Source organism: Dermacentor silvarum, chromosome 3 (assembly GCF_013339745.2).
Source record: "Dermacentor silvarum isolate Dsil-2018 chromosome 3, BIME_Dsil_1.4, whole genome shotgun sequence".
Lineage (NCBI taxonomy): Eukaryota > Metazoa > Arthropoda > Arachnida > Ixodida > Ixodidae > Dermacentor > Dermacentor silvarum.
In genome coordinates, this window is record NC_051156.1 from 129,080,951 (window position 1) to 129,105,628 (window position 24,678).

At 46.5% G+C, this 24,678-nt stretch overlaps 1 protein-coding gene across 1 annotated transcript in view; it reads right to left on the minus strand.

The window, feature by feature from the left end:
• Positions 1-5,737: 5,737 nt before the first annotated feature.
• Positions 5,738-24,678, minus strand: part of LOC119444784 (uncharacterized) — a 38,806-nt gene continuing 19,865 nt past the window's right edge. Inside the window, exons 3-4 of the mRNA XM_049664735.1 lie at positions 15,910-16,502; positions 5,738-5,805 (exon numbers count right to left, since the gene is read on the minus strand). Coding sequence (XP_049520692.1) covers positions 5,738-5,805; positions 15,910-16,502 — 661 coding nt within the window. The remainder of the gene's footprint in view (positions 5,806-15,909; positions 16,503-24,678) is intronic.

The following is a 24,678-nucleotide window of genomic DNA, read 5'->3' on the forward strand; positions in this document are numbered from 1 at the left end:
TATACGGTAGTTTCGCTAGTGCGTGACCGTTGAAAACCACATACCGCCGGAAATTTTAACAGGATCATCCTTGGGTTGCGTAAATGCCAGCTGCACGGCCAACACCTCCCACACCCACGCGCACACACACAAGCTATAGGTTGCCAGATTAAAACTTTACTATCGCCAAGTCTAGCAAGCGTTTCAGGAGCTGGCAACGTCAGCGTATCATAATGGCGGCGCTCTTGCGGTGACCGATTTCAATGCACGGGCCCTATGGGCAGCTTGTCCTCTAGAGTCAGTATATTAACTCTATGGTTTCTCTATGACATGCCTCCTTTACCGTAGCCAGCCACTCGCGCACGGCGGTTAGTTTCCCTTGCGTTGCGCGTGCTCTTCGCGTTCATTGCAATTATTTGACAATATCTACGCGCAATTTTGCTTTTTTTGCCCACAAAACTGTGTGCTGACAAGATTAAGCTGGTGTAAAAATAACTGCGATGTGAAAATAAGGTTTAGTTAGTGCTGTATAGAAAAATGTAACGTAACTTGTCTGTGTAAATCTTGCGTAGTACACATAAGAAACCAAACGATGCACACAATACATTTACTTAGTACTGTCTAGTACAATCAATCATGAAAGAGTCAATCATGAAACATGAAAAATTATATGTACTGTGTGGCGCCTGAAGGTTATGTTGAAAGACGAGATAAAAAAAATTCGCAAGGTAGGCTCGACACACGCAATTCGGGATAGGGAGCGTTTTTTTTAATATTATTTATTCATTACATGGGGGGGGGTGGTTCAAGTGAGAACATCAACCTTATTACACACAGTATAAATTGAAAACAAGAATACAAACAAAAAAGGCAACCGCGGGTAATGTTAATCAAGATATTCAGCCAGAATACCATCGAATACGTCGCATCAGCCAAACACATCGATGGCGAGTACAGAACATTCTATAAATAACCAATAAAACACTGATAACTACATTTAAAAATAAACACCACTGCATACATATCGCGTACAAAAACCTTAAATGAAAGTAAGACAGTCAAATACAGATTAGCAACGTTTTTCACTTCGAAAATATAGTCCATGATGATGTAGGGCTGTTGACTTCAACAGACGGCGCCCATCCTGTCGATTTCCCTCGTACTGGTCCTCTTCAAAGTGTTTCTAAGTACAAGTAAAACAACAAAAGTGATTATTGATATGAAAAGTTGCCTTGTAAATACAGAGAACCCATTATAGTGCTTAAAAATAAATTTTCGCATAAGTAATGCTGTATTATCTCACTTCACACGTTTCGAAGAAATGCACAGGCTGCAACAGACACCATGCCAGAAAGCGCCGAAACATTTTGGTCCCATGACGTCTCTTAACGCTACTACACCTGGGCATACCGTGCACAGGCATTTAAAGACCGTCACAGTACCCACTACGATCGGGAATGAGCACGAATGACCATCGGCTTACGAGCACCACGCTAGAAATATATTCGTCTAAAAATTCAGCTATATAACGTAACAACCTGAGATCAGCATAATATCTGCTGAGAAATCAGAGAAAATCACAATGCTTCGCTTACCACGTACACAACAGCCGCTCTCCCCAGAAGAAGCACTGCGTTCTTTAGTCCCAAATAACCAGTAGCGAAAAAAGAAACTCAGGAAAAAAAAAAGAAACAAGAGACACGCGATGTGTGCTTCTCGTGAAAAAGTAAAATAGGTGCTTTACATGACGATTTGTAGCTAATGTTAGACTATTTCGCGGCGAAGCATTTTCGTCAGTTCTTAAAATGAGGGTACTACTCGCATAGACTGCGTCGATCAAAACGGCAAAAGCCTATGTGACGCGCGCTCGCTCAGACAGCATCGGTGCAGTGCTTAGTTCGTGAGCGAACGTAGGTACGTGAGCGAGGATCAAAGAATACTTTCTTATTTAAATGAAAAACACGGTGCGATAGTTTTAACTTTCTTAACACTTACATCGCAAATGTAGGAGCTATCCGTTGCCTTCCAGTGATACAGCTTTACTTGGGCTTCCCATCTCTTCCTTCGCTCTGGGTCCCGGGGAAGCGTAAACAACGAAGCCCTTTACGCGTCGATCCGGTGCATTCGAAAACACAACAGCCCGTCATGTCGACTCGATGCACTAGACAAGCTTGTCATTCATGCGGTTGAACACTGTCCAGCAAGTAGAAACGTCAGCGAAGCATCCACGCGCACTCTGTCTCGAACTAAGCACCGGCACCAAGCAATCGCAACCGCTCGCTGTGATTCAATATGGCGTCGCAGCGAGAAAGCGGCGGCGCCTGTATGGTGGCTAGAAGGGGAGGTGGGCGCTTCGCAGGCTGCAGCGAACGGCGGAGGGTGTAGCACTTGTTCGAGCCAACGAGAGGTGGCGCACGCGTCGCTTTTATTGCGATAGCAATTATATGGACACTTCAAACGGATTTCTGCCGTCGGCGTTGTCGTCGCCATCGTCGTCAGGTTCCCTATAGATAAAATCTTCGCCGCGCGCCGTATGCCCGAGCGGAAGCGTGCGGGGATGCGCGATATCACGGCGAGCGAACGCACTCAATCTCCCACGCGCAAGCAAGGAAGCGGGAAGCCAGCGCCGGAGGGAGCCGGGGGGGGGGGGGGGGGGCGCACTTTTACTCTGCCAGCAACCGCGCTCGTCGCTCGCTCGCACCGTCGCTTATCTCCACACGGCTCTGACCTTTATGCGCCGTGCATTCGCCGCTCAGTTTCCGTTCAAGCGATAGACCGCACGTACCTTCGCCCGCTGCTTGCTGCCAGCGTTTTGACAGTCGTTGTCTGCAGTCATTCAGTGCGATCTATTCATGTTTGTTTGTGCGCGCTCACACCACGCTTGTTCATTCAGTTAGTAATAGTCGGGCCACATTTTCCAACGCACGCTACACATGCATTGCTGCCCGGATCGGCAGTGCAGCGCTACAGGTGTGTCCCTTCACACGCGCTGCCCACGGGAAGCGCTTTTCATGAACACCACCGTTTCACAGGCGCCTTCTCGTGGTCATCGAGTCTCTCTTCATGTCGCTCTACTTACGGCGCATCACACCTGCTTACTTAATCAGCTCATGTTTACTACAACTCATATTGCTACCAAAGCCGCTCACCTTACTTCGTATGGCATTGCTGTGTTGCTATCGCATTCATTGCTTCGCCCTTAGGGCGAAACTGTGACATTTTTTAGATCTCTCTCTCTCCGGGCAGAAGCGCAGCACGTACGCCCGTACGCCTCCGCTGCTGCGATCGTGCTGTCCTCGGCAAAATTGTGAAGTGTTCTCATCGCGTAAATAACGATGGATAAACCTGTGAAGCGCCAGACACATTGTTTCGCACCCGGATGCTCGACCGGGTACATGTCAGCCAGAAAGGCAGGTATCAAAAAGTCTGTTTTCACCGTGCCGAACCACGACAACCGGCTGAAAGCATGGCAGCGGGCCGTTCAACGTGGAGACAAGCTTCTTGATCGGACTTCAGTTCTGTGTGAATTGCACTTCGAACAACGGTTCATTGTGAGAGACTACACACACATCGTGAATGGAGAAGAAGTGAAGATTCCTCGCGGCCGCCCGTGCCTTACCGAGGAAGCAATACCGACGATCTTCCCCAACACGCCGTGTTATCTCTCGAAAAAACATCTTCAGAAGCGGCAGTCCAGAAAATCGCGAGGAGAAGTGCTCGGCAAGGAAAGAAAAACCTACGACGAGAATGAACCACCTTCGATGGAGAAAGACAGCCCTTCGGATGTGACAGCGGACGGTTCACCTGTTCCCGGCGCGTGTAGCGTGGAAAGGCTGGATCACGTGAAAGGCGAGAAGCTTCCTAGTAAATACTGGTCTAGGTGTCTACTTGCGGATGACCCGAAGGCTGTCGCGTTTACTGTTTGTGCGCAAGCCGATGAAAGTCTGTGCTTTAAGAAACTTGTGTTGTGTTCGGCAGATGATACTTGCTACCACTGTGCTGTGTTTATACAAGGAGTCACTGGGAAGAAAGTGGACGTGTTTGATGCGAAATCTGTAGAGAGCCTGCTCCATTCTGTCAATGAGATGAATGTGTGCTCCGGGTTTGAGCAAAGCGCTATTCCTCGGAAGCAACGCCAGAGCTCCACTCAATCAAAGCACAGAGTACATGGAAATAAATTGCACAGCAAAAACTGCTCAGGGATTTCTCAAGATCAAAGGCCCTGTATCCACTGCAGATACCTAAGGAGGCAGCTTTTGAACCGAGCGTCCTACAGGAAGAGAAAAGCGAGAGTGGCAACTGGTTTGCATACTACGAAGAAACTGATTAAGCGGGGAAGACAGTTGAGGCGGCAAAAGGCTAGAAACATTGCTTGCGAAATGAAGGAAGTTAATTCTGCCCTCCCTGCGTCAAACCTTGAAAAATGTCTCTCTGAGCTGCCTGAGAAGCAGCGGCAGCAAGTACAAACATGCTTTGAAGCATCGAAAAGGAAAGGTACACAGGGAATGAAGTACAGTGGTGAGTGGCTTCTGGACTGCATTATAATGAGGATGAAAAGTTCAAAGTTATATGAGCATAATCGAAAGCAGAAAATAATGATTCTGCCCAGCAAGAGCTGTTTGAACAAATATGTAAGAAACTATAAAAGCAACGTTGGGTTCAATGAAAGTGTCTTTGCTGCCATCGCAGAAAAAACCAAAACTATAGACGAGTATCAGAGGCACGGGGGTCTCTTGATTGATGAGATGAAGCTTTCAGACAGCCTTAAAGTGACAAGTAGCGGATTTATTGAAGGCTTCGTTGATTTGGGCAAGTACACTTCTCTGGACCAAAGCACACAAACATGTGATCACGGTCTGGTAGTGTTGTACCAGCCATTTTCAGGCAACTTTCAGCAGATCCTGGGAGTCTTTGGGTCCCATGGAAACGTTAAGGCAGATGTGCTTGCGAAGATCATAGTTGATGCGACACTAGCTGCTGAGAAGTCTGGCCTTTTTGTGGATTTTGTGACCACAGATGGCGCATCTTGGAATAGAAGTATGTGGCGACATTTCGGCATCAAAGGTACTTCAAAGTCAATTGTCTGCAAAGTAAAGCACTCTGCAGATAACAGTAGAAGCCTGCACTTCTTATCAGACTTTCCGCATCTCGTGAAGTGCACCCGCAACAGCGTTGTGTCGACGGGTCTCCAGGTACCTGAAGGAAGGGTCAGGGTAGATGTTGTGAAAGAGGCGTGGAAGTGTGACAATAGAGATATTGTGCGACTTAAAGCAATGCCTCGTGTAACAAGAGTTGTCATCGAAACGAATGGGTTCGAAAAAATGAAAGTAAACTATGCTTTCACTTTTTTCAGCGATGAGATAATCAGAGGCCTGTATGCATATAGGCTAGAGATCGAGAGAATATGGGGCACCGGCTCCAGCAAAGCAACTACATAATTTATCAGAAGAATGGCTAAGCTGATTGCAGCCATGACTTCTCGCTGTAGCCGTGATGCTATGCGCCCAAGCTCACCAGTCTTGGCGGAAGTGAAAGATTTTATTGCATATTTGGATGCCTGGGAGGAATAAGTTGGCAAGCTAGGTTTCCTCAGCCAGGGTACCGCAGAAGGGCTTCGCGTTACTCTGGCAAGCACCATGTCCATTCTTGAATATCTAACAACGAAACTTGGCTATAAGTACTTGTTAACTTCACGACTAAGCCAGGTTCCTCTGGAGAATGTATTCGGAATCTTGAGGCAAATGTCTGGAAGCAATGATCATCCGACGCCGTCACAGTTTCTACTTTCAGCAAACTGACTCTCGTTCTGCAGTTTGGCAAAGGCACCTGCAAGTGGAAATGTGTCGCCATCAATGCTGAAGAGCCTCATAAATGGGACATGCAAGGACCAAGGAGAGGTCCAGAAGAAGCTTGACGAGCTCATGGACATTGGCTGTCTCAACGAAGTCAATGAAATACTCACGTCATCTGGCATCCCATTAGATCACAGTGCAATGGTTTCAGCCAAAAGTGACTCCCGAGTAATTTATTACGTCACAGGATATGTCGCAAGAAGAATGATCAGAAAAACCAAATGTGATGAATGTGCAAAAGCGCTCATTCGTCCACCTGATTCTGAAATGCCTCCAGATGCCTGTATAGTCACAGAAGTAGACAGGGGAGGACTGATTTACCCATCTTATGAACTGCACACCATTATCACAAAGATGGAAGACTCCTTCACATACTGCTTCAGTTTCAGCAAACTGAAAGCAAATAGTATAATGGACCTGATTTCTGCACTGGCAAGAAATCGACTCAATCATGTTGGCTGGAAACTACACTCGACAGATGTAACCAACAGCCTCATCAAGTTTTACACGATGACAAGGCTCCATTTTATAGTAAAAGCAGAAAACAAGGCACGGGAGGGTAAGTGGCAGCGAATGCGCTATTTGAAGCTTCGTCGCGTTACTTAAATGTGCCTGGACTTATACGTTCATCTGATTGTGATTTAGAACTGCTTGTTGCATGATATTTGTGATGTGCAAGAATAAACATGCAATCTTTCAGCTCTCTGCACTCTGTGTTTGTATATGTGCGAGTCGAGATGTAGAAAATCCACCAGACACGAAACTTTTATCTGATAGACGGAAAGTGAACAACCGCAAAGTGAAGGAAGTAATGTATCCTTAAGTGCTGCATATGGTTTAACACCCTAAAATGGGTTACAACCGTTTGTAAATGTGAGCATATACTCGCTCCTGCGACTATGTTTGAAACAGTTTATAAAGATTAACGCGCGTACTGATCGCGAAGTAAACCGTCTGCATGGTTTGCATGCCACTAGAGATAGGTCAATGGCCACGCTACATTCGATGCTTATATCTCCGTGTACAGCACCCCGTAGCTAGCTAGACACACTGCCGGATTCCACTTATAACAAGCTGTTTGTAAGCTCTGCAGACTGTTTAGAACTAACGCGGCGCGCCTGGCCGGCTGGTCCGCCGCGGCCGACCGATCTAAAAAGCGACAACAGCGCCGCCGCTGCCTGCACGATCTGTTGCTACACTCCGCGGCGGGCGATGCTCCCACCTCCCCTTCTAGCCACCATAGCGCGGGGGCGGTCAAAGAATGGCACCACCCTGAACGGCGGCGCTGGCATCGAGGCACCCTAGGCGATTCATGGGGCTTAGCGCCATCTGTGTGAGGAGGGAACACTTCCGGCGGAAGAAAAAATAATGTGACGTCATATCCGTTAAAAACAGAAGTGAGGTCATTTTGTTCTCAAAGGTGCGAAATTTTTTTTCGGAGGCCGGCCATTACAGCTGTATATTCAAATGCCCCACCATATGACTTGGTGGGCGTTCCGATCTTTCAGCACGGAAGGCGAGGCCGGGAAAGGTCTGCCGTACGGGTGTCGAAATCGCATCCCTGCACAAAACATACTTTCTTTGGAGGCCGACGAACGCTTTGGGCGTAGAGTGCTCGTCCTTTCGTCGGACGCGAAGCCTGTCGGTCAGCGCTGTCGCACGAAAACAACTAAAGTGAACAATTATTATCTGGCGGTCGCAACTTGCTGCTTTTGACTGAACAGGTTAAGAAGCAATAAAACTACCCGCGTCACCAAATTTAGGCAAACGTCGATAAACAAAACAACACACCATGTGAGGGGGCCTATTGAAACAGGTGAGCGTTACGAGCGCGCCTTTCTGCACACTTCAACAGCTGCATTGCATTGCAAGTGATAGCGGCGTGAACGCGCGCCGCTATCGATGGGCGCTCTTGCGGTGGGCGCTGAAAAAATGTATTTATTGATAATGATCAAGTGAAACAGAATTGTCACTTCTTTTCTCGCCATGCGTATATAAAATTGATTAGGAACTTTATTTTCGTTGAATGAATCTCTGTGTCTCTATTTAATTATGAAACGCTTTTTTTTCTTTCCCAATGTTTGTTCTCTCCAAACATAGTCGCGCTTCAATCGCTGCTCCCATAACCACCCTTGCTGATGTCGGTAACAATTGGTTCTGAACCGCTTTTCGCCCGAAGCTTCGCGACCTATGTTAATAGAACTTGACCGTTTTGGGGCACCACCATGGTGACTACGGGCACTTCAGTCCAATCCAACTTATTGAAAGCGTGCACATGACGTTACGGACCCAGCATATCATCGTGTCGGTGCACCAACGTGGCGGCTACAATGACGTCAGTGCAAGCCATCTATCACGTCGCACTGACGTACTAGCTTTAAGGCTTCGGCGCGAAATTTAACTAGAGAATATTTTACCTTGATTTTTAATATAACAATCAATAATTTACTACAAGACTAACTAACATTTTGTTTCCAAGGAATTCTTTAAAAATCTACGTTGATTTAGCGTTTCTCTTAGGAGTTCTCTAACTATACAGGCAAGCTCGTAAATGTTTGCGCGCAAAGCAAGTTTTCTTGCTTCTAAATAGTGGAACTTGTCACGCTGCCTTCCAATACCTAGTGCTTAGGGTGTTGTCAATACTCCCAATGGTAGGCTGCAGTAACCGGATAATGCAACGCATCACATTACCCGCTAAATCGCGGGCTTAGGAACAAGTACCGAGAGCAGCTCAACGCGAATGCTATCGTTAGCGGTTCTTGTAGCTAATCAAGGAATAAAAGTTTACTTTTGCGTTATAGCATGATATGAATGGGCTAAATATTGTGTCTTGATGGAGCTGCTGTACACATTACATAAACTAAAAAGAAAAGGTGGATTTGCTCAGGAAACGGGAATGCTGGGAATGGGTGCATATTGTCCTTCAAATATATCTGCAGCTGTTTTCTAATACGAAACGAACAACCCCTCCCCCCTGTGAAAGTATGGTCCGCAAAATTATTCGCAGTAAATGACTGTTGGCTTGTAACAAGCTGCGACAGGCATGGAACGATTATTGCACACAGCGCACACACGCTATTGCCATTTTTATTTTGGACACTTCCCTTATTTACAAGGAACGAATATTATGTGTCTGACATAGATGGTAGCGTATAAAAAATATTTTACATGTGTAACAATGCATAAATTACAAATGAAATATCAAACGTTGCCTTAAACTGAAACGAAAAATGCATTTAACGCATACAATGACAGAACATGCATTTGGAAATTCATATAAAGTTGAACGAATCCTCAAAAAATAAAATATCTAAGCACATTGACAACTCTAAGGAGAAGAATGGCGCCCGAGACAAATATGAAGGCCAGAAACGTGCCAATGCAGTTGAAACAGTGGCCAGATATTGATTAATACAAAATTAACTATATCTGGGTGTCACATTTGCCATTACCGTTCTTACGAACAATGTTGAGTAGCACACCCTTAGGAGTTATTTCCTCAGAAAAGCTTTGATCATTTATGCAGTCTTTGTTACATTACCGCATAGAAGCAATACATATTTGTGCAAGCAGGGTGCACGTGTGAAGCTTTCCAGAAGCATTCAAAGTGTACCCGGAAAGAAAAATGGCGACAATTAGTTAACGAGTGATGAGGGCGAATGTTGATAACGTTTGCCGCACAAAGCTGCCTGAATGCTTACCTAGTTCTTAAGCTTAGCAACCCGATCAAATAAAAACCACTCCACACTTTGCTTCCGCAGCCAACAACGGAAATTGTTAACGCATGCGATGGCTGCCTGTGTAAAGCGAGTTTATTTTTTTTACGTTTACAGTAAACTATTTGTGTTTTTTTTTCAATTGCCTGTGGTGTACACATGATTTTGCTTCTTGACCTTGACTACTCTAAGAGGTGGGCATTATTTACGCTATAAATCGAAATGCATATTTGAAAATTACAATATATTCACTAATACACTTTGAAGGTAAGTAGTTTCGGCACGCATTGCAATTATTGAATTTTAGTTGGTGAGTTCGGAAGGCAAATTGAACGAATTACTGGACTGACACGTTTTCATATATGCATTTCCAAAATGTGCGGCGAAATACATTTGGATCCCAGTTATTTCGGAGCTTCAATGCACAATATACCAGGTTATAGTTAAAAGGTACGATGGAGAATAGCGTATTCTTACCATAGGTTTGACGGCGCTTAACTGAAAACGGGGGCTAGTTTCAAATATGCTCGAAATGGATAATATACCTTGAGGATCATTCTCATCACTTCGTGAACAACAATTTGGGTCCTCAAGTAGTTAGCTCAGAGGTTTATCGAGAAAATGTTCTTAAGTGTTCAATGATACAGTTCGATTAAACTGTGAAATTATAGCACTCCTCTATAAGTAATCCAGCTCGACGAGTAGAATTGTGCTATATACCACAACATATTGTGAAGCGTTTGTTAACCTTAAAAGAAGCACCTGGGATACAACACGCTGCCAACTGAACAGCTGACGTATGTAGTCAGCTTGGGCCATCGTTATGAATAAAATAACTTGGAAGTAAATGTGGGTGTACTTGGCGAAAATTTCATGATGTAAAATAGGAAAATAGGGAATTTATTTCCTGAAATATGCCGCGAGAATTTGTGCTGCTATGACATAAGGTGCAAATGGAGTTCAGAGAGTATTTTTGCTCGTTTATCTAGAGAAGCTCACTGGTCACAATCACCAGAAAAAATTATTTGTGGTATGCACTTTAAGACACGCGGAAGAGCTTCATTGGCTTCTTCATTTAAATCCACAAACAATGGTGCCTACGTCGAATAACATGGCCACTAAAGTAGGTCAATGCATAGCTGACCTGTCTCGGAGCATCGAACCGAAAGCACCCCTTCTTCTTCTTCTTTCTGTGGTTTTACGTGCCAAAACCAGTTTTTATTACGAAGCACACCATAGTGGAGGTCTCCGGAATAATTTTGGACACGTTGGCTTTTTTAACGTGCTCTACAACGCAAGCACACCACGGGCGTTTCCGCATTTCGCCCCCTTCGAAATGCGGCCGCCGGGGCCGGGATCCGATCCCGCGACCTCGTGTTCAGCAGCGCAATAAACCCACCCATGTGTGGAAGAAATTGGTGTACCATGCTTGAGCAAATCTGAGCCGGAAACGACATACTTAAATAATATAAGCGCACAATTCAAGCTGGGAGAAACTGCTTTTCAAAATTTGTGTGGTAATTTGGGAATGATGTTGCACGTTGATTGGTCAATCTTTCATTTATCAGGAACCATATTAGAGCATCGAGAATTTTCACACAGAAGTTGAGCATGAGCTGCAGTGCTGAATATGACTAAGAGATTTGTGCATAGAACGAGTAGTCGCGTTCTTTCAGACAGCAAGGATAAATAATTGACTTACTACCGAGCGATATTTTTGGACGCTAGTCTACTTGGGAGAGTAGACCCTAAAAATATCGACGATTAACCACACAATGAGACCTCCATCAATATTAAGGGCATTCCTGGAATTGATGTTTTGTAATTCCTGGTGCTCATGCAGCCTTAATTAAGTCGTGGCTAAATTTCAGTTGTCATAAGGACACAAAGTGTGCACTTAAAGACTGCTAACTCTGCCTGCCATCGTACTTGAGAACTCAATTTTAGCCCGTCAACGGTTCTTTGACCTATTTGCTTACTTGCATCATGCATTCGGCTAAACGTTATCTTCTTTCACGTGTTATCAAAGCAACCAAGAAGGTTCAGCTAGAGGTTTCGTTTACGGCACACTTGTTCTTACCTGCGACGCAGGCTTAATGCGAAATGCGTAAGATATTCACATTATATCACGGTAGCGGTGTTACTCTGAAAAAAATATGTAGGTCCTGTTTTATTCTACTTTCTGCACATGAAAGTTTTACAGCGAAGCTGTACATGACTATGATCCCGGGGTTTCTTCGTCTCCGTCGCCAGAAAACTTAACCAATCACAGCGGAAAGCGCGCACCGCGTGCGCAGCTGCGTTCCACCATTTGGCGGTCGCATGCGCAGCAGTGGCGGCGCCGGCCTTGCGGAGAAAACACAGCACCAGAAAGCTCGCCTGCGCGCATAGCGTGTGCCGCAAGCGTTTCCCGGTAAAGATTAGTGTTGCATAAGCGGCATTTTCCGCGAAGCGGCAACTGTAGTGCACGAAGCAGGGTGTGTCGTCACTGCACTTTCATATGTTGAAGCGTAACGCGCCTAGCAACTGATTTCATTTGTGTTGTGAGAGTGCTATGGACAGGCCACGCATAGTTAGGACTCTCGAAGAGCAGAGTGAACGCGATGAGCGCTGACGGGAACAGAAACGTCAGTATGCACATCGGTGTCGTGTTGAGGACGCAGCGGTTCCTGCCCAAAGAAAGGCACGCACGCTTAGGACTCCTGAAGAACACCGCGAATACGATGAGCAGCAAAAGAACAGCAACGTGAATATGCACAACGGCGTTGTGCTCAAGCTCGGAAGAACCCAGCTGCAGGCTACGTCACATTGGTCTATCGGATAACGTGGCACCACAGCTTCGCTGGCCAACCACCTTCACAGCGTGCATTGGAGGCCAGTTTTCGCATATCACAGACAGGAAAAGCTAATGAATTGGCACAGCAGCGAATAAGTCTGAAGACCTGTTTCACGGAAGGTGATGAAAAATGCAAGTGTGTGTAGCGCCCCACCGACCCTAAAAGTTGCGTAACGATGACCTACAGCATAAGCAGGGAAAATTCACAGTGCAAGTGCTTTTTCAGTACGAAGGTTGCAAGTTTTGCAAAATTTCGAGCGCGGCCTGTCTCTTTTTCTTTCTACTCCACGAACCACTTGCGTGCCACTCGCATACCAACACGATGAGCCAACAGAATGCCAGGAAAAAGAATATCACAGACAACATCCGGAAAAGCCCGTCGTATGACTTCTTGTAGTCCCGGAAGTGACCTAAAAGAACGCAAAAGAAAAGAAGATCTAAGCACTTTGTAATGAAAGATGGTAAGTATCAGCTGTTCTCACTGACACACATTTAATTCTCAGCATGTTTTCAAAAAAGACATGAAAAAGTAAGCAAAAGCAACTAAACAAATAAGTAAGTAAAGTAAGTAAGGCCCGTATTCACAAACGGAACTTACCGTTAAATCATGAGTTAAGTAGCTGGTCGATGCTTAACGCGTTTCATAGACAAATCTTGTACTTGTAGCGCCCACCGACGCCGCAGCGCGGAGCGCTTTGTTCGGTGCTCTCAGCCGGTGCCTTGGCGCCGGCTATCAAAGAAAGAAAAAAAAATAAAGCGCAGCGCGTGCTCGAAGCGCATGCTCGGCACGCGCAGGGTGGTTCAAAAAGCCAGCCACGCTGGTCGTCGCAGCCCCGTTGCTCGGCTCGCCGCCTTCGCCCTTCTGAGTAGGGAACGACGGCACGGTTCGTACAGCCGCCGTCACGTCCCTCCTACATACTTAAGGGAAACTTTAATCGACACTTGAGTGCCGGAAACTAAAGTACAGTCATTGGCATCCTTAAGTGCGACTTTCACTACTCTCGCCTAGTAAGCAAGATGGCCGACTGCTACGGCAGCCTCACCGACTTTGCCGATTTCGCCACACGTGTGCGCGATATTATGGGGGATGAGGCATACCGATACGCGCTGCCACTACGACCACGGCTTAGGGATCGACCGAATCCCATGGAAGTATAAAACGACGCGGAATTCTCGTGGCGGTACCGCTTTTCCAAGCCAGCGGTGCTATCCGGCTATTGTAAATACTGCCACTGGCCCCTAAATACAATGAACGCGGTCACCCCGTGCCGCCGCTGCTCCGGCTTCTGATCGCGCTGTGATTCTACGGCGCCAGAACATTTCAGGTTGTCACCGGGGACCTCGTTAATGTTTAATTTATTTAAATATTGTAATTATGCGCGAAACGAATTCCAGGAGCCCGGCGCGTTCGTCTTCGGAAAAGTTTGTTTTCTTTTTGTTTCCATCACCCGCGCGGGTTGAAAACACACAACACACACACACACACACACACACGCGCGCGCGCTCTCTACGCACAACCACCGCACGTTTTCAGCAACAAAAACGAGGGGAGGGGGGACGGCGACACTCACAACCGCAGTGGCTGCGAGAACCAGTGTGAACTTGTGGCCAGGCGAGTTTGAGTATAGCGGTAAAACCAAATAGTTTTTTGTATCTTATTTAGCAGAATTCGCGTGCAAGCACTGCAACACTTATATGCGCATGAATCCGCTGCCAAAATTAAAATTTTTTTACGATTGAACCGATCGTACACGTAAATTATTTACATATACTCGACATCAGACGACATACTTGACCCGTAAAGTGTTACTTTCGACACTGATAATAAAAGTTTTTGAACTACTCTCCTAAAACTTTCCTAACACGTGCACTTCTCCCGCACTTATTGACGACCTACTTAAGTGCCGTTTGTGAATACGGGCCTCAGCACCGTAAAGTAAAGAGAAGTAAAATAGATAGGTACGTAAAATAAGTCAAGCAAAGGAAGTATTAACCGCCTTATTGAAGAACGAGTCTTAAGGTTAACTTAAACTTGACGAAAAGTTGACTTATAAAAGTACAAGAAAAGTATAGGTTCTAGAGGAGTTTCAGAAACTGCACTTAAGGCGCACTTGTGAAAGTATCACATTTCTGGTTAAGGGAAGAGCATGGGGACGAGGCTAGAAACGTTTTCATTCTTGTTTTGTCAACTGAAGCACGAATAAATGATTGTCACATTAACCTAACGCTTTGCGTAAATGTTTACAGGCTTTGCAAGGTAACGTTGCGCAATAAGGTAAATAAACATTTCAAACGGTTGTCGGCTTATCGTTTTACGTCTGGTCACAACCAGCACCTGTTAAAGTGCTCTATCGATATTTTGCCGTCTAGACATGTTTGTTGGTTGTGCACCTCGTGTGTGGCATGGTCCGCGCTACTTTTCTGCTATTTTTGTGCGCCCTGCGTGCGTTCACCGTGTTATAGTTCGTATGTTTTGAGTGTTTTGTTCGCTGTGGACAAGAAGAAGGATAACTTCTCCGAAGAGGAGCGTTGTCAGCTCATCAACCTCAGCGGCATTTGGAAGCATTACGAGCTCGCTGGAACAACCGCGCAGCGATTATGTGTTATAAACGGCTTATTATGCGGGAGATGGACATACTGTAGGCTGTGTAACGTTAACAATATCGCCGGTGATGACTTGAACTGTTCCTGCGCCATAGAATCGCCGTCACGAGCAGTTGAAGCAGGAGCGGTACGGGCAGGCCACGGTCGAGGTCGTTGCCGCTCAGCGGCAGAGTTCGAAGCACCGTTAGCACAGCGAGCTTCGAAAAACGATACCTGCAGATAAACTGCAAGCCGTTGTAGCATATTATGGGGTTCTGACGATCCCTGAGCACTTGTCGCGAAGCCGTCACGTATACGCATGTACGCAGAGCCCTCGTTTATGTCGTCTGCGCGAGTGAAAGGATTCACGAAGTCAGCGAAGTTGCCGTAGCACTCGGCCACTTTTTTTGTGATAAGTGCGGGTTAAGGTAGGTCCGGGGCAACCTTCGCGGCTACTTAACTTTTCGGGGCAAAAGTACAGAGAAAAGTCGCACCTAAGTACAAGTGTTGATCTTGAAACCCGTTAAGTGCCGATTTGCGACTTAAGTCTTAAGTTGAAGGCTCGTTCTTCAATACGGTGATAAGGTAAGTAAGCAAAGTAAGCAACTGAGTAAGTAAAAGTAAAGTTGTAATCTAAGGCCATACAAACTTGTGGAACATATACAATTATGTTTTCTTTTACTCGGAAACTAGCTTCTGAACAGTTCCGGACAGGCTAGCCCAATTGAGAAGCAGCTTGAATCGTTCGAGATGCCACAGTTTGGTGCAAACAAGTTTAAGACATCCCGATACCTCACATGGCTGCAGCTGTTACGCGGCTCTGTATAGCTGTGTTCAACCTTCCAAATTTTCATTTGTTTCCGCATTGTCATAAGCATACATTATTACCGTGATCGTGTTCGCCTCATTCACTCGTTTCCAGCGTTTTTTTAGCCATACCCACCTATGACAAAGGGCTTGGCTATGAGCAGGACGCCTGCGAAAAAGTCTGCTGTTCCGTACGAAACTGGTAGTTGATCCTGACGGATGTAGTCGGCCTGCAGAACACCGTACATGGCGTTGCCAGAGCCCATAAACATGGCAAACACAAGGCAAACGCCCACGAACGGTAGGACGGCTGTCATCACAGGGAGAAGCGCTGTGGTGGCCCCGAGGCCTAGGTAAGTGGTGCTGAGCAGAGCGCTCCGGCTTAGTAGTCCCTTGTCGACGAGGACAGGAAGACAGACGCCGCCAAAGATGTCCGTTGTGGAGAGTATGGGCAGGATAGATATCGTTCTCAGGAAGCCCATCTGCTTGTCGGTGGCGTAATCGTCGATAGTGCTGATGAACATGTCGAAGCAGTAGTAGTAGAGGATCCATGTGCCTAATATAACGAAGTACATCGGGCAACTGAACACCCTTCCTTCATGGAGAATAATGTTTGTGTGTGAAGGCGACCCTGACACCGGCAACCCGCTCTCTAGGTTGACAACGCTTGGAGAAGATGTTACCCTTCCGGCAATGGTCGAATTGTAAAGGCTTCCCCGAAGTCCTCGCCTGCAGCAACAACATGAAAGATACAGCTCAGTCAGGCCTTCTGCACTTTCAATTCGTAGCGTATTCGCCTTCAGTGCAAAAGCGTTCTAAAGAACGGAAGTACACGCTAATTTTCTCCCAGGGCGCGGCGATTTATCGTCGCAGCATGTCTCATAACACGCATCGAAGTGACGCAGAGTGCAGCACCTTTAAATTGCTCCTTGCAGCCAAAAGCTATGCATAGTGGCATATATATATATATATATATATATATATATATATATATATATATATATATAAATATAGTTATCGCAATCGCAACAGATATCCGCTCATCGTGTGGGCTATATTCATTTCAGAGCTGCTTCGTTCTCTGTGTTGTTGGTGGCTGCAGAATCGACTGTAAGATATCGCAGCGTCTGTAGCATGCCATTCAACCTCACTCTCGATTCCGCCGTGCATGCACTGGTATAGGTATAACACAGTAGAGTGCACTCTCCTCGTTGTCTGATTTAATAAATAAACCCTGAGAGCAAGGTAGGTATCTGGAATCAAACTGAGAACCTCCCAGAATCGCTTGGCATCGATCACACCATCGCCCGTCACTGGACCCATTCTATATCCTACTCCTCGCAGCACTACACATAAAATTCATGGCGCGGTTTCCACAAGCTGTATCGCAAACTTATGCTGGTCCGCATGCGGAGTTGATTTCTCTCAGAATATCGGCAATTGAAAGGCTATACGAGTCTGTTGAAGCGTGACGCATTTAAGTTACGAAAGAAGATAAAAAACCGAGGGGATGAAGGAAGAACAAGATGAGGAAGGCAGTTACAATAAAATGGTGGAATACATCCGTCAGTATTAAGCCATGTGTTTTCTTTAGCGGCGCTTATAAGGAATGCTACATAATTTGATGCAGCGCGAGAGGATGTGGGTCACAGCACATTATGCTCACTGGCTACCAAGTTCAAGATGAGCCGTCAACAAGTCTTCCGCGCTACGTCAGCTTCCCTGGCTTTATCGACGCTGTGCTGAAGGAAGCGTCCACATGCCGTGACGAACTTTTGCAGGCAGGATCAGTCAAGTTGAACCTCCAGCTATCGAGAATAGAAAATCTCTTTTTGGCACCCATACACCGTGGTTATCCGACAGATCATATACCAGCGAAGAAGGTCAGCTACGTTTCGAAATTTTAACAGCGGAGCTGTTTAATCTGGGCGTAATGTGTCTGCTGAATCGGAAAATGTGGGCCGATTATGGCAGTCGTGCAGAAACGGTCCAACCGCAATAGCACATACCCCTGTGAACTAGCGAAGCAGAGCCTGGTTAAGTCTAGATAAGCATGGTTGGGAATACTTAGGCTTACTCAGTCCGCGCTAACCGATGGATAGCCAATCAATAGGTAATCCCGAAAATTCCGGGAAATGCTGCGGATGACTTGGTAGTGCTCAGCATAGCCCAAATAAGTGGATAAGACCTCGCGATAGCAAATCAATAGCTAATCAATAGCTCATCGATAATCTGTCAATAATCAATAAATTCCGGAAGATGCTGGGGTTGACTTGATAGTGCTTAGCCTAGCCCAAAAGCCAGGACCAGCTAGGTGCCCATCAGCTCCGCTGTCTCTTTAGCGTTGCGTCTCCAGTGCAAGCTACGCAATTTTTTTTTCAGGCGCAACAGCGACATATGGTGCAACAAAGTTTTTCGCAGAACTAGCTGATTCTCTGAGGAAAGGAAAACAAGCGCCGGACATGGCTGAACCTGATATTTTTGAAGGACGCTTTGCACACCCGCAACATTGTTTATGGTATTATCAGTATGCTGACAATAACGCGTAGCTATCAGACGAAGAGAAAGTACAGAACATGCGACGTTACCTTGGTGTCACTACCGGAAAGTGGTACAATCTGCTGATCCTGAATCAGAAGCCAACATATTGGGATAAGTGAAAACACAGCTTCCTAGTGGCATTTCAATGTAATTCAATGGAGAGATCGGAGTCGGCGCTAGGCTTCAGACACAGCGTGGCTCCCTAATAGAGTACTGTCTTGAGAAGGGTCGTTTATTGCGGATGGCAGAGCCTGAACTCTCTTCATGCACAGTTATAGCCTTGGTAACACAGGTACTCCGAGTCAATATTCGAAAGTAGGTCCGGCTGAAAGCCCCAGATAAAATAAACGATCTTGTGCAGTGCCTGACAAATTTGCCAATTGAGCCAGCAAAGGAAAGTCGTCCTTACGGAGAAGAATTTCTCCTGGACAATGCAGATATCAATGAGCACGTAGAACCTCAGTCGCATATGAAATTGCAGGGAGCCTTAAGAACAACTTCTTTAAGTCTTTGAATTGCTATTAGAATAGTCCTGACAGCACTCTCCACGGTCCGATTGTCTGTGAACCACAAACAGAACTGGGTAAAGACCATCGGCCACCCATGAAAGACTGCCACGAAACTGTACTTGGCATCTTCTAGCCAACTTCATCTCCCTGCCAAGATTGTCGGTGTTGAGATGAACGCACTCATGGACAGTGGAGCGTCTGTGCCCATCATCAATCAGAAAATAATAGACAGCAGTCGACTCCGCATGGGGCGGACTTTACGTGTGCCTCCAGGGTTACGACGGGGCAGTAAGCTCCCACAATGAGTGGGCGTCTGTGGTAATTGAATTTCAGAGACATTGCGCAAATAGTGATTTGTTGGCAGTACTCGACGTCACCAATGATTTCATTTTACATCGCCCTGACATGAAAAAAGCTAAAGATAAACCTTTATTGGGATTACAGGGGTACCATTGAAGAAAAACTAAACTGAAGAACATCAGAGAGACACCAAGCCCTTTGGGAAGAAGACATCCGAGCAAGGTATTCAGAGCTCGTATGCATAGAAATCTATCCTCCGGCGATGAAGTCTCATGCAGTTCCATTGGAACTCGGAGACAAAACAGTGGTTAGGAAAACCCCATAAAATATGGCAAGAGAGAAAAAGGCGTGGTTGAAAAAGGAGCTGCAAGCAATGTTGGAAGCCGACATCATCCGACCATCAGTTTCAACGTTTGGTTCACCCATAACCGCCTCTCTCAAAAGCAGTGAGACTTTTCGTCTTTGTACCAATTATATGATTTTAAACCGCCAAACAGAGTTAATGCATTTCCCGGTGCCAAACATTGATACATTATCGGTGAAACCAGTGACTGCCATTGGTTTTTACGGATCGACGTCAGCAAAGGCTTTAGGCCGATTCCTTGATCAAGAGGACCAAAAAGTACACCACATTTGTTACGCCGTTCGCTAGTTCGAATATAATCGACTCCCTTTCGGATGGAAGAATTCCCCAGCATGGTTTCAAATGATCATGAATAGTATGCTGAATCCATAGGTGGGCAGCTTTTTCAATGTTTATACTCACGACATAGTTGTTTTTGAAGGCAAAAGATTTTAAAAGTCACATTTACCTGGATCTTCATGCCCTCAGCCTCGCCCATCTAAATGTAAACGTTAAGAAAAGTCCATTATTCCAAGTGCAAAATGGTATTTCTAGGCAGGGCATTCTACGGCTGTACCAAAAACACGAAGCACGAATGCGCTGAAAGAATTTCGAAGTTGGTGAAGCCTTACGACGTACATTCCCTGCGTGTCCTCCTGGACCTCTCTGCACATTTTAAGGCCTTTATAAGAGACTATGCAGTAAAGACAAGATGCCCCACACGACTGATGCGGATATACGTACCATTCCTGCGGAATGACGAGTGTGAAAAAGCCTACCGTAAACAAGTAAGGCTTGGATCATCCGGCCCTATTCTCCGCATTGGTGACTTCTGTCTACTATTGTGTTGAACACTGATGCATCGCATTATACAACTTGGGCAGTGCTCTATCAGTAGCTCTCAAACCAACCTGACCATCAAAGGCACCATGTGGAGGGAAACTAGAGCTGTAAATTGAAGCCTGCCGAAGTCAACTGTACTTCCGCCGAAAAAAAAAAGGACTAGCCGTCTTGAAAGCTGTTCAGTATTTCCGAAATTAGCTAGAAAGAGCGAAGTTCACACTTTTCACTGACCATGAGGCATTGACACACCTGCTTGATATGGCACAACCGTGAGGACGCTTTGAAAGGTGGGTTAACTACCTGCAACAATTTGACTTAGTCGTTTCCAATACCCCTGGTCCTCTGCTCACCGATGCCATGACCAGATTGCACGACTACAAAAGAAGCAAACACCAGGAACATATAAATTACGTAAAGCTGTGGGAAGGTACAGAAGAAATGAAAGACATTGATGGACATTACCACGTGCCACCGACAATTGTTCCGAAGATCCTTCACATTTAACACGATGCTCCAGAGTCAGATGGGCGTGCTGGGTTTTGGCACACATACAAGCTACTTAAGCGATTTAGATAGTCAAGTATGACAGAAGACATTAGAAGCTACGCACGGACATGCCACACATGTCAAGTAAACAATGTGAAGTTCAGACAGGCGACATATATGATGATAATGCAATCGTTATTTTGGATTTTGTTGCGCTAAAGAAAACTGGTGAAGGTGTCCGGAAAACAAAAGCGTTTCTACTTTCCATACACGAATGCACTAGAGTGATTACGACGAAGGCAGGAATGGAAGACGCCCACAGCGTCATTGCTCTTCTTCAAGCCGAATGTTATAGACTTGCAAAGGCAGAATTGCAGTGCATCCCACACTGGTGCCTCCCACACTGATTCCGGAAATTCTGGGCCTTAACCACAATAGGCCCAATTCAGGTGGTCACGATGGTTTTTGGCGGACCTACTTGAAACGGTGCTAACATATGGGGCAGAAAGATGGAGGTTAACAAGGAAGCTCTAGAACAGGTTAAGGACCGCACAAACAGCGCTGGAACAAAATTGTTAGGCCTAACGTTAAGAGACGGGGAGAGAGCGGTGTGGATCAGAGACGAAAGGGATTAGCCGATATTCTAATTGAAACTAAGAGAAAGACAAATGAGGGCAGCTGGCACTAGTGGTGCGAGGCTGAAGAAACAGCGTAGCTGGGGGTCGAACAAGGTTTACGAGGTTTAGATAAGTTTTTTCTAAGTATTAATATGTTATTCTACTGGCGATATTCTAGTTTACATGAAGCGGCAAAAATGGAGCTGGGCAGGCCGTGTAATGCGTAGGATTGATAACCGGTGGACCATTAGAGTTACAAAATGTATACCAAGAGCAGGGAAGCGCAGTCGAGGACGGCAGAAAACTAGGTGGGGTGAGGAAGTCCGGCAATTTGCAGGCGCAAGTTGGAATCAGCTAGCGCATGACAGGGGTAATTGGAGATCACATGGAGAGGCGTTCGTCCTGCAGTGGACATAAATATAGGCTGCTGATGATGAGGACAAAGTTATGCCAAGATTTTAACGAAGTTTTGCTACGTAATGCAATGTTATGCCAATATTTTTTTAGGCGGCGCAAACGATGTGCTCGGCGCAAAGACACCAGGCAATGTGCCGCCGTCGCGGTGTCACGGAACTTTATATGAAGGCTGCGAACGAAGGGGCGTGCAGCGACGTCATTACTTTTTTTCTCCGCTTACACGGCTGTGGAAGCTGGCGATGTACGGGAAGCGTCGGTGCAGCGTGGCGCGGCCGGGCGCAGACATGCCAGGTGGTTGCTAGGCGACGCATAGTGAAATCAGAGCTAGGCGCAGCGCGGCGCGGGTAGGAGAAGCGATGCGGAAGTCGGATCGGTGACGTCACGACACCTCTGCGAAACTCCGTGAAGCCAGGCGCAGCTGTGCCAAGTGGTTGCTATGCAACGCAGTGACGTCATATCTCGGCGGAGTTTCTGCGAACGATTTCAAGCCGAACCTCGAGTTTAAACTGCTACTATATTATAAATGGAGGTGGGCAGGCCATGTATTATGCAAAATGGATAAGCGGTGGACCATTAGAGTTGCAGAATGGATACCAAGAGAAGGGAAGCGCATTCGAGGACGGCAGAAAACTAGGTGGGGTGATGAAGTTAGGAAATTTGCAGGCGCAAGTTGGAATCAGCTAGCACAAGACAGCGGTAATTGTAGATCGGAGGGGGAGGCCTTCGTCCTGCAGTGGGCATAAATATAGGCTAATGATGATGATAATGATGATGACATGAGACTGACGAAAAGGTTGACATGACACCGCATGAAAGAAGACACGAAAAGATACGTGCAGTCATGCCACAAATGCCAGGTGAATAAAGTTTCAACAACCAACTCAACAGATGACACTACCGAAGCACTCGAGCGCACCATTTGATGTTATTCACATGTACTTCGCTGAACTACGAAAAACGCAAGTATTCCTGTTGTGTGTGGATGAGTGCACCAGGACGGTGCAGCACTGTAACAGTGTAATCTCCTTTTTAAGCAGAAAGATGTTTGACAACGTCGAAACATTCGTGTCAGACAACAGACCTGCTTTCGGAGCCATCAACTTAAACAATGGGCCGAGCGACGCGAAGTTACGCTCAGGTTCACGGAGTCATATCATCCAGCAGCTAATGGGCTAGCCTGAGCGATCTATTCGTGACAATAAATACTACAGAGGTCAACACACTTGACTAGAACACACTCTTGAGGGCTAAACCAGCTACCAAAGCTTAAGCCAACCAGCAGGTCGCGAGAAATCAATAGAAACTGTAAATGTAGTCCCGCAACCTCACATACAGCGAATTTTGTGCCACATGTCATCTTCAGATATGGCCAGCGCAGTCCTGAGAACGGGGCTCGAGCGTTCTAGAGAACTGTGTTGACCTCTGTACATAAATATGTATCCAACAAGGCAACGTGAATATTTTCGTCAGCTTCCTGTAGGCCTGCCAAAAACCATCAAGGTCACCTGAATGAGGCCTACTCTGCTAAAGATCCAGAATTTAAGGAACCAGTGTGGGAGGCACTGTAATTCTATCTGCCCGCGTCTGTTGTAAAGATTCAGTGCCTTCCCAAAGGTTAAGTGTCTTCCCGCGTTCCCCCCTGAGTAGAGTTGGGCCCGGCTGCGAGGCTAGCACGGCAAGCTTGCTGGAAGCTGCACCCGACTGGAGTTGAGCACAGCTGGTAGGCTAGGTATGATAGGCTGGCGGACGCTCCTTCTTTGCGTCCCTCCGCCTCGGCTGCTGACGCGCGCTCTTTCCCACGCCCCTGCGGCTGCTCCGCTTGCGTCTTTTGACAGAGCCGCTGATAAATAGAAGGAAGGCGAGGAGGGCGCGGCGCGGCGGCCCGATGGCGGGGGAGAGATAGGCACCTGCCACGTATGACTGTGCGTGTGTGTGTGTGTGCCCGCTCTCCGAGGGCGGCACATGCGCGCAGCCCTGCCGACATCGGCCTCCTGTGCCGCCGGCTCTCCTTCCTGTCTACGAAAAAAGTAGGCCAAAGGAGTAGCGTGTGAGAGGAGTTCGCGTTAGCGTTGGTTGTATATACGCAGTTTTGTGGGGGTATTCTGTAAGAGTCCACCTAGTCTTTTGGCTGTCGCGATGGCTCCAGCTGCACGAGCCAGAAGGAGACAGGCTGGCTCCTTCTCACTCGTGCTGCAGGAGCCCATCACGACAGCGAAAGTGGACAGTCCACTACGTGGGCTCTTGCAGAATACGCCTACAGTTGGTAAAGGACTCTTGTATGGGTACGTTGTACAAAAGCATGAGGAACGCACTGAAGTAGAGCTCCAAGTCGGGCTAATTGGTTGACATGCACGGTAAACTTTTTTATCTGCGCTAACCCACATGGAAAAATGTGAGGCAGTCTGCGCACGTCTTGTCTGCCTCGTCTTTGTCCATGTGGGTTGGCGCAGTTAAAAAAGCTTACCATGAGGAACGTGCTTGGAGCGCCATTGCCCGTGGACGCCGAGCCAGTCCTTTCAGAGCCGGGCGTTGTATAGCCATTGTCTAAGTACCCCATTGTGCTACTCGGAGCCGACACCGAAACCTCTTTCCCGAGTGCGTAGCGAAGGGGTCGGTTTATCATTTTGTACCCAAATTCTACATATCGCTAAACCCTAACAACAAATCCCACCAGAGCGCCAGCTTCGCTGGACTTCCTTCTTCACAGGGTGGAAGCGCTCTGAATTTTATCATAGCAAACCTGAGAAGATGATGGAGATAGTGATTTTTTTCACGTTCATGGAGACGCACTTTTTGGCATCTAACCGTGGTATTTAAATTTTAAAAATTGTTTGTCAAGTTCATAACAT